Source organism: Oncorhynchus kisutch, linkage group LG27 (assembly GCF_002021735.2).
Source record: "Oncorhynchus kisutch isolate 150728-3 linkage group LG27, Okis_V2, whole genome shotgun sequence".
Classification (NCBI taxonomy): domain Eukaryota; kingdom Metazoa; phylum Chordata; class Actinopteri; order Salmoniformes; family Salmonidae; genus Oncorhynchus; species Oncorhynchus kisutch.
In genome coordinates this window covers 31,624,496-31,635,169 of record NC_034200.2, presented here as the reverse complement: position 1 = coordinate 31,635,169, position 10,674 = coordinate 31,624,496, and the positions used below count along the sequence as shown (strand labels likewise).

At 41.7% G+C, this 10,674-nt stretch overlaps 1 protein-coding gene across 2 annotated transcripts; it reads right to left on the bottom strand.

The window, feature by feature from the left end:
* Positions 1–4,777: 4,777 nt before the first annotated feature.
* LOC109872028 (mediator of RNA polymerase II transcription subunit 26-like) lies at positions 4,778–10,310 on the bottom strand. 2 transcript variants are annotated; one of them, XM_020463110.2, is made up of 3 exons: positions 9,912–10,310; positions 8,374–8,448; positions 4,778–8,271 (listed from the first exon to the last, which is right to left on the bottom strand). In XM_020463110.2, exons 1-3 carry the CDS (start codon positions 9,981–9,983, stop codon positions 6,604–6,606), a joined length of 1,815 nt encoding a protein of 604 aa, XP_020318699.1. In that variant the 5' UTR covers positions 9,984–10,310; the 3' UTR covers positions 4,778–6,603. The 2 variants fall into 2 exon arrangements, with proteins under 2 accessions (XP_020318699.1, XP_020318698.1); XM_020463109.2 differs by having other exon boundaries at positions 8,374–8,451; positions 9,912–10,295.
* Between the last annotated feature and the right edge of the window lie 364 nt (positions 10,311–10,674).

Here is a 10,674-nt window from a genome sequence, read left to right as displayed (position 1 = left end):
AACTACCAAAACGAGCTACTGAATGACGTAATGATACTACTCTTGAGACACATTTTTTTAGTGTAAAGGACCCCCTTTGCTCGTTCAAGGGGTTTGGAATTCTGAGAATGTTAATATCACTAGTAGGCTACATCCAAACGAGAACACGACATAAAACATTTAACCGAATATTTTAGTTTAGCCTACATTAGACAAATTATCATGATTCATGTGTTATTACATTGTTATAAACCACAGTTAGTTTTGTCTACAATAACATCATAAAACACTGATAAAAAAAGTAAAGTCAATTCAGTGTCCATTTATATCACTTCAGTGACAGAAAGGCAGATCAATTCTGTTTTTTTCCCCCACTAATTAGTCTTTTGACCAATCACATCAGATCTTTTCACATCAGCTCTTTTTCAGAGCTGATTTGATTAGTGGGAGAAAAAAAAATCATAATTGTGCTGGCTGTCTAAACGCAGCCTTAGTGTCGTTGTCAATTCAATTAGAGTCTTTGGAATATTATCTTGATAATCCATGACATTTACACTTCTTAGTCTCAAATGAAAATGGCATACTGAACTCATTTGGATACCTACCAACAACGTTATCCAATTCAGTATCATAAGCTATTTCCTATTATTCTGTGAGTTCCACCGATGAGACAAGACTGTTACTACTAATTGGATACCACGAAATTGGGGGAAAAGGGGGTAAAAAAAGACAAACATTTATAGGTTACACTTCTTCTTCTTTATTAGTCTGGGCTGTTGTCGGTAGGTGCACCGATTCAGCTGCACTGTGGCCTGGTCGGCCAACTGTTGGCATTTTTAACCATTTTATATGTCTGAAGGTACAAACTCTACCTTCACTGCAGGCCCATATAGCAAATGAAGTGCAGTATAGGCCTATAGTTGATACGGTGAGATTTCAAAACGTTGAAAACCATGACTAGAGAGAAACTGTCAATGAATACAGCAAAGAGATGCTGTTTTTATTAGTGAGTTGATGTGCAAGTTCTTACAACTGTCAACACTTTGTATTCAACACTTTCATAAGCCATAAAATGCATGTTTTTCCTATTTCACTAAGCACTACAACAATGCATTTTGACTCAAAGAGATCTTGACTCAGAAAAGGTTGGTGACCACTATTTGTCCTGTTAACACTATCAACATTTCCCTTTACTGTGCCAATTGTGATCGAATCAACGCAAAATTAGCCACTTTCAATGCAACATACTGAAACAAAACAAACTATACAAACTTTGTTCTAGTCAGAATGCATCAGAGTAGGATTCTATTGCATTGACAAGAGCTACTCAGCCCGTAATCTACACAGACCAGCGTGGCATAACCAATCAGAGCTGCAGTAGGCCTATATGCAAATAGACCATTGCCATATATGGATTTTTTAAATTTAACCATTATTTTACTAGGCAAGTCAGTTAAGAACAAATTCTTATTTACAATGACGGCCTACCCCGGCCTAACCCTAACGATGCTGGACCAATTGTGTGCCACCCTATGGGATCTGTGCCATTTACTTTGAACTGGACTGTGTTTACAGCATGAGTGCTCGTGAGTAGATGCACTTGTTTTGAGATCAAAGCGAGAGCTGCATGTAGCCATGTGTGCACATTGTGTTCATATTCTTTGTTAGTTAGTGAGTTATTAATCCAGTTATAGATCATTCATAGTCAGCAATAGGGGTGATTGCTTCCTACAAGAGCACAAAACGTGTACATTTCTAGACATCTTTGAAAGGCGAGTCAGGTAAAGATATTTTTTGTCTTTAAAGGGCAGTGTTGTATTTTGAGACAGGCTTGAATAAGCTAAGTAGCCAATAGGCAGAGAGAAGCATAATTTGTCTCATTCTCTGTAATAATGGTATGGGAATAATAATGCTTTTTATTTTGTAAAGTTGTTTCTTGCATTAAACAACACAACAATATCCTTGTCTGAAGGACAAGTGGATAAACAGGTTAATGTCAAGCCCTGCATGTTTTTTTTAAAGTCTCATGGAATGTAGGCCTACATTGAACACAACACACTGGCTTCTACTCTAGGCAGAATAATAGAACAGCTATTTCAATGTTAAAATGTTATGGGATGCATTTTCTCCATCATTTTAGATGGTAGACCACTCTTAAATTGCAACAGTATCCTACATGGCCAAAATTAAAACTGTAACTTAAAGCGGATACAGCCTCAGTGTTCACAGTCAAGATGCGCTGGAAGTTGCACAGAATTTCACAAAGTTCAAGTTTGCACTCAGCAGACCTGAAATTTGCTCAGTGCCGAAAAAAATTAGAGGGAACTTTGGTTGCAAAGTAGCTAATAAGTAGTAAGTAGTTGAAATGTCGCTAATTAGCTAAAATGTTAAATGAGTCCCTGATGAGATTCGAACTAGCAACCTTTCAGCTGCTAGACATTAGGGTTATATGCACGACAAACCACCATACTTTGTTTTTGCTTTAAGTAACCATCTGTCTTATGTAACCATGCCAAACCTAACATACAATATCATACTAATATGAGTGTGTTGGATTTACATTCACTATGTTACGTCTGAAAAAAAAAGTCCCTGCCTTAGGTAATTTAGGATCACCACTTTATTTTAAGAATGTCAGGATAATAGTAGAGAGAATGATTTATTTCAGCTTTTATTTATTTCATCACATTCCCAGTGGGTCAGAAGTTTACATACACTCAATTAGTATTTGGTAGGATTGCCTTTAAATTGGGCCTCTAACTTGGGTCAAACGTTTTGGGTAGCCTTCCACAAGCTTCCCACAATAAGTTGGGTGAATTTGGGCCCATTCCTTCCGACAGAGCTGGTGTAACTGAGTCAGGTTTGTAGGCCTCCTTGCTCGCACACATGGTTTTTCAGTTCTTCCCACAAATTTTCTATAGGATTGAGGTCAGGGCTTTGTGATGGCCACTCCAATACCTTGACTTTGTTGTCCTTAAGCCATTTTGCCAGAACTTTGGAAGTATGCTTGGGGTCATTGTCCATTTGGAAGACCCATTTGCGACCAAGCTTTAACTTCCTGATTGATGTCTTGAGATGTTGCTTCAATATATCCACATACTTTTCTTACCTCATGATGCCATCTATTTTGTGAAGTGCACCAGCCCTCCTGCAGCAAAGCACCCCCACAACATGATGCTGCCACCCCCGTGCTTCACGGTTGGGATGGTGTTCTTCGGCTTGCAAGCCTCCCCCTTTTTCCTCCAAACATTACGATGGTCATTATGGCCAAACAGTTCTATTTTTGTTTCATCAGACCAGAGGACATTTCTCCAAAAAGTACGATCTTTGTCCCCATGTGCAGTTGCAAACCGTAGTCTGGTCTTTTATGGCGGTTATGGAGCGGTAGCTTCTTCCTTGCTGAGCGGCCTTTCAGGTTGTCGATATAGGGCTAGTTTTACTGTGGATATAGATACTTTTGTACCTGTTTCCCCCAGCATTTTCACAAGGTCCTTTGCTGTTGTTCTGGGATTGATTTTCACTTTTGTGAAAAAAAGTGCGTCTCCTTCCTGAGCAATATGACGGCTGCGTGATCCCATGGTGTTTATACTTGCGTACTATTGTTTGTACAGATGAACGTGGTACCTTCAGGCGTTTGGAAATTGCTCCCAAGGATGAACCAGACTTGTGGAGGTCTACATTTTTTTCTTAGGTCTTGGCTGATTTCTTTTGATTTTCCCATGATGTCAAGCAAAGAGGCACTGAGTTTGAAGGTACACCTCCAATTGACTCAAATAATGTCAATTAGCCTATCAGAAGCTTTTAAAGCCTTGACATCATTTTCTGGAATTTTCCAATCTGTTTAAAGGCAGTCAACTTAGTGTATGTACACCTCTGACCCACTGGAAGTGTGATACAGTGAATTATAAGTGAAATAATCTGTCTGTAAACAATTGATGGAAAAATTACTTGTGTCATGCACAAAGTAATGTCCTCACCGACTTGCCAAAACTAGTTTGTTAACAAGAGATTTGTGGAGTGGTTGAAAAAACAAGTTTTAATGACTCCAACCTAAGTGTATGTAAACTTCTGACTTCAACTGTATGTCATTTGATCATTGCCTGAAGGCAAGGGGTAGGGAAGCAACAGGTTCATGAATCCGATATGAACAGCCACCAACCTCCAGAGAATGACGAGAAGTGGGGTCACAAGTGAGAACTTAGAGGGCCCAAAGACCCAACAGGCAACAGAGCTCTGCCCTGGTCCTCAGTGACATGTTTCCAGACAGTCACAGGAGTGCAGCTGGTTGTCAGAGAGGTGACGCCATGGATGTGTAATGATAATTCACAAGTCTAAAGGAGTCTTCTAGAAGGAGCAGCAGTTCACTGACTACAACTCGGGTGAGGTAAAAGTGCACTGAGCAGCTTAGTCATGGGTTGATTGGAGTGATTCAGCACGGAGGTGTTCTGAAATGCATGTAGAGACTCAGTTATGCTATCAGGAGGAAGGGAGTTGAGTTATTGCGGTTTATCATAACAATGATGACAGCTACAGAACCTAATTCAAAAATATATAAAGCTATGATATACATTTCTGTTTAACCATAGAACTTGTCATTGCCCATTCTACTCCATGCTTAAAACCAACCGAAGTGCTCCATGAGGACACTGAGAATACACAACGAAAAAAAAAGAAGAAGTTATAAACCCATAAACATACGCATTTACTTAATTGAACATACCATATTAATACCAACATTAAACAGTTAACCTGACTACAGGTTGGGTTTATATTGTGTCCGAATTAAGAAAACAGAGCAGAGGGTTTAGAATGTCACTTTATTTTTCAAACTATTGAGAGATGTTAAACACTGAACAAATAAAGATGTCCCAGTCAAAACTGACCAGATCCACATCAATCATCTTTAACATTTCTTTATTGCGAGCTGTGTTTGAGTGACATCGCAGTCTGCAATTTACCCATACTGGACCAGTGTTCACTAAGGACCATTGCTGCGAGAAAAAAAAATGGTGCATATTCCAGCATTATCGGAGATAGAATTTGGAATTGTCCCTGACATAAACCTAGCTCCAAGGACAGGAGTATTTTGCGGAACAAATACAGATTCAAAGGCACATTGGTAGGGATGGATTTAGCGGCACAGTTTGATCTTCGCCTATCTAAAGTCATGTTATATGTGGAGAACAGTGGCAATGCAAGATGAGAAAAGGGAAAATAAACTACTTTGAACTACCATTGTTTGTTACATGGAAATAGTTTTTAGAATGTGTGATGGTACCACAGCACTCTAGGTTTATGTAATTAACAAAAAAAGCTAAAGAAACTATGCTTGCTCATTCACCATCATGCATGCTTCTCAATGAGTAGAACATTCCTGCAAAACAAACACTTAAAAGATCTGAGGGAATTTTGACACGGATGTCAAAACTATGTACAAAATTTGAACTTGCAGGTGGGTTGTATTTTTATCTACACGTAACTTTGTGTCAATTATGGAATTACAAAAGTTATCTACCACTGTATAACTAAATACAAAAGGTCTCATTTCTGTACATTCACGAAGGCTGTTCAACTTTAAAAATCTTGTGATGAAATTCCATAAGGCAAAATGATAGCTAAAGGAATGGTGACAAGTATAGTTCGCGCATACAAACACTTCCGTATTTTCTTGTCCTCACAATTGTTTACAGTTTTAATGCATTTAGCCCCCTCTGTTTTGACATTTTTGCTCACAGTTCTGCCTGGATGAGGATTGCTAGGGGATATGGGAGGAAATACAAAATGTACATTTAACAAATAATTAATTGAAAAAGTAAACAGATTAAAAATAATAATAATACTTTTTTTGAATTGAGCACGTTCAAAAACAGGCAACATTTGTTTTAGTATTTCCTCCCAGTAATAATTGTATGATGGCATGGGTACATTAGAACAGAGTGAGGAGAGAGATGTGAGGAGTATGGAATGTTGGATAGCTAACGCGCATTGGCCAATAAAAAGAAAAGACTGTGCAAAACAATGGTATGCCTCATTTGCATTGCAGAACAGGTCAACATTATGTGATGCAAACAGAAAAGCTCTACAGGTTTTGTACATCTGTTTCGATAAACCTCCCAAAAAAACAGAAAAGGTCAAATAAATAGATGCATACATGATAAGACATTTTATAATTTATTTTTTTATATATATGTCACATAAAGCTTCTTGTAACTGCCAAATTGGTGCCAGTATTCCACTTGCTGGACACATTCGGCTTTACCTGTGCTAGATGAACTCTTTCAACCCCTTCTGAGCATAACTGTGCCTCGACTGGACACCTAAACCCCAGCCAACCCGCAACTAGAACCTTAGTTTGCAATTCCTTGTTAGTAGCAGCACTGCAAACAGGGGCACATCTTTTCTACAACTTTTTTTTAAATCTTTGAAAGAAAAGAGAACTGAAACAGCAGCCCTTTGACAAACCAACTTTTTTTAATGTTTTTTTTTTTTTAAACCAAAACCTCATTCGATTATCTCTGAGGGAGGCACGGAGGGAGTTTTGCAGTTCTGGCTTCCCACAACTCAGTGGCTAAAAAAATAGTTTTCCTTCCTCTGTCAAGTGACAGAGAGAGACACTCCATCTACTCAATCTAGGCAGACATATGGCAGGATGTTTAGTTTGCTCTCATCCCCATGCGGATCCAAAGATATGCACTCCGTCCAGTCGTACCAAGTGCCCTTGGTGTCGCAACAACCGTTTACCCCTTGCCAGTGCTCCATATGTACTCTGTGGAGGTCCTCGTCAGTCACCTCCCGGCTCACCCCCGGTGTGTCCGTTACCGAGCTGTCCAGCTGCAAGACGTGGACTCCTCGCCTCGCCTCCCTAACATCGCTCTCCTCCCGTTTCAGGTATTCTGACATGAAAAAGTGTGCGCCGGGGGCCTGGACCCCCGAGGATGTGAGCACGTTGCTCTGAAGGTTTAGGTAGGACTGGATGATGTCGTTTCGGGACAGCTCTTTCCAGTTAGTCTGTTGGAAGGGGCTGGGGGTGGGAGCGGGATGCTGCTGCAGGGGCAGGTGAGTCCTCTGCTGGGGCTCAGGGGGAGGTGGCCTTGGAGGTTCTTCCACCTGAGAGGGTTCTTTATGTACCATGGACTTGATCTGCCCCGTCACAGGGTCAAACGTTAGCCTGCGCTCTTTTAACCGCACAGGCCTCGTTTGGTCCTCTGTGTCCTGCCCCTGCAGGTTGACAGAGTAGTCCCTGGACCTGTACTTCTTCCTCTTTTTGCGGTCCGAGCTGGAGGCCGCGACTTCTGCCTCAGCCTTGACCACCACTACAGAGGAGGAGGGGGTGGGTCTATGTAGTTCTGAGCACTCTGAGTTGGTTGGGGCGGGCTGGGAGGTGTGAGGGAACACCGGCGGGGGTTCCAGTGTTGCAGCGTTGCGTGGGGGATGGGTGGTGACCTCTGAGGAGCCGGGCCAGTGCAGTGAGGCCCTATGGGCAGGGGGTGGCAGCCCATCCACATGAGACACTTCGGCTGGGGGCTTTAAAGACTGGGACGACAGCAAGCGAGGGCTCCGGGCTGGGCTTGGGATAGTCCCTTTTGGTGCATATGTTGAAGAGCGCTTGGACATAGTCTCTTGCTTCATAGTTCGCGGACTCCGCAGACTTGATGAGAGACAGTGGGGGCTTTTGGCCTGATACTGTCCACCGCCTCCTTCGTCCAGCCTTGCCTGCTGCTGCAACACAGCAGTCTTGAGTAAAGAAGAAGTGCTAGGTAGTTTGGTGAGGCCCGGGGAGCTTGGGTGAGGCTTGACAGCATTGACAGGGATTCTACTATGTTTGTCATTCTCTAGGGGCTCTGTACGGGCCCTGTCCGGCGATGGAGGACACTCAGGGCTACCTGCAATCCCATTTGTGGGTGGTGGGGTGTTGTACATCTGCTCGTAGGGGGACAAGTTGGAGATTTTGGCCACTAAGTGCACACTGTCCCTTTGCTCCCCTCTACGCTTTTTGCTGCTCGACTTCTCCGCTTTTGGCGAGTGGGTGTTGTGGACGTCATTTCTGGTTTTCACCTCTGGGACACCCTTGCTTGCCATTGAGACATCAGGGGGTGGAATGTCAGTCCGAAGGGGGTGGGCACTGCCATTTGCAGAGCCCGGGACACACATGGCCCCCCGCGATGGAGTCTCATTTTGCCCTGGCTCGATCAATTTCTGCCAGCTCCGCAAAAGCTTCTTGGCACGCTTGGCAAGGTCTTCATCCTTGGTCTGCTTCCTCACATCATTGATCAGTTTCCCTAAGCGAGTTTCCTAAGTTGGTAATAAAAAACAATAAAAAGTGGTTAAGAACACCAGAATCATTGTCACTGGGAACAAGACATGTTTTTTTTTACTTAAAGCTTTGGGTCTTACCTCAAGAGCTTCTTTGGTGATAGGGAACTTCTCCAAATATGTGATAACTTCTAATACTGCCACCATATTGCAAATCTGCTGGAAGGAGCAAAAGTGGTGATCAGAACACAGAATTTCTGACAATATCGCTCAACAGTCAAGTCATTTAAAAAGATGGTGTCAAGCAACTGCAGTTACTAGCTAGCTGATACTTCTAAGTAAACAACAGTTGGCTTGCGAGCTGGCCTATTACCTAGCTAGAGCTAAACGCTATGCTGGTTATCAACTGGCTAACAAGCAATCTGGCCAATTACTAGTGATGTTGAACGTTCAGGCTGCTGCACAGACACTATGGAAGTTCTAGTCTAGAGAGCCAGGTTAAATTGTGTTTGAGTGCATAATAATGAGTGAGAAATAGGTGCAATAGCTTGGTGAGTGGGCAGAATATATTATCATCCTAAATTTACATGTTCAACAGGATTCTACTTAATCACGTAAAAACTACCGAATGAGCCCAAAACGTGCTTTGATGTATTGAATTTGATGATACAACTGAAGTCGTGAAAATACGTTTATTTTTCCTACAATTATTTAAAGCATGATAGTAGCTTGTTGCACATAACTAGCTAAATTATACCTAAATTATCTTATCCATAGCAGGACACACTGAATAGGTAACGTTACATGACGCTAGCCATGTTAACCTGATGCTACTTATAATCTTAGCTAGGTAACTAGTTTGCAGGTTGCAATGAGGAGTCAACTGTATAGCCATTGCAGCTAAGGTAGCTAGTATTGTAGCCAGGTAGCTTTCTACGAGTCAAGTTAACTAAGCTAACTAAGCTACCTAAACCGTGGCCAACAAAATCACTACAGGTGTTTAGATAGGTATTGGATAACACATGTCATGTGATTAGCTAGCCAACTACTTTTAACTAGCTAGAATTTAACAGATAAACACTTGTTTGAAACAGAGGTTTCATTCGCTGGCTCATTGGCTAACTAGCCAAAGTTAGTTAACTAGTTCGGTGAAGGAATTAGAAACGAAGCTTGCCAATAAATACCAAAACAAGTTCGACCTCACTCATTTTGACAAGTTAGCTAGCACACCAACTAACGTTAGTTAGGTACTTGGTAGCTATTAGCTTGCTATGTACTGTTAGCTACGCAACAACGTGTATTTCGACGCGGACGAGGAATGGGAGAAAAATCAAGTGGGCTAGATAGTTAGCTAACTAACGTTAGGCTGAGGCTATTTTGTCTGATATCCATTTAGTGTATCAAGAGTTAAGCTAACTTGTTTTCAACATAGCTGGCTAAACATTACCCTGTTGGCCAGGCTAGCAACGAAGTTAGCTACGTTAGCGTAGCAAGCTGGCTAGTTTTAACTACCTACAGTAGATAAGTCAGTAGCTAACTTAAGCTAGCAAGCAAGGTGTCAACTCACAAGCTTGTATTATTAGCTATAATTTATCAGTGGATATTGGGAATATTATTTTTAAATAAATATGACGGCAAATATTCGTCCTGATAGCCACATCGTGTTGCTTGCTACTCACATTGCTGTGACTATCGATGGCCTGCAGCAGCCGGTCTCTCATCTGCTGCGGAGTTGCTGAGGCCGTTGTCATTGCCTGTTTGGTGCGATCCGGCGGACGGGGGAGGAATCCTCCAAAACGAATACTGTGGTACTTGTCGACACTTACGGGCCTTTATGGAGATATGCTAGATACTTGAGCCGCATATTTATCTAATGCATGTACGCTTAAACGTTCGTATAATGTCACATTGATTCGGAGACGTTTATCGCCTGCTGCTGCCTCTTCGGCGCTCTGGAAACTCACCACCAGCTGCTGACTGCTGGATCATTCACAACGGCCTATTGCATTATGGGATGCAATGGACGCACACTTGACCCGCGCACGTAGCTAAACCTAAACACACCTAGGGTAAGTGCAGGCCTAGTGGGAAGGCCCAACTACTGTGTTTTCAATAACATTTGCTTACAATAACCTACTGTGAAATTAATTGTAGTTTATATTAAACACTACAAATGTAAGTGTTCAGTTCTAGCTGTTATTTTTTTCAATAGGAAGTTATTCCTACTGATGGTGCCTTTTGTGTATGACCCTGCATTGTATTGTTCTTATGCAATAAAAAGCTAAATTAGGTGAACATATGGTCCTATGAAAACCTCACTGGACTTGATTAGGTCAATGATTCTTTGTAGTCTAATGGTGTGGACTATTTACTGGGCCAAGCAGTTAAAATAGTTATTGTTAGCATTGCTTTCCTCCAAACTGTTGCTGAAATGTTCATTTG

What these genes read in the sequence shown, in the direction of transcription:
- LOC109872028 (XM_020463109.2), bottom strand. Translation starts at nt 9,983, where the DNA reads ATGACAACGGCCTCAGCAACTCCGCAGCAGATGAGAGACCGGCTGCTG. An exon ending in CCATCGATAGTCACAGCAAT is followed by an intron (nt 8,452 to 9,911) that starts GTGAGTAGCAAG and finishes TGCTCCTTCCAG; the next exon opens with CAGATTTGCAATATGGTGGC. An exon ending in TCACCAAAGAAGCTCTTGAG is followed by an intron (nt 8,272 to 8,373) that starts GTAAGACCCAAA and finishes TTACCAACTTAG; the next exon opens with GAAACTCGCTTAGGGAAACT.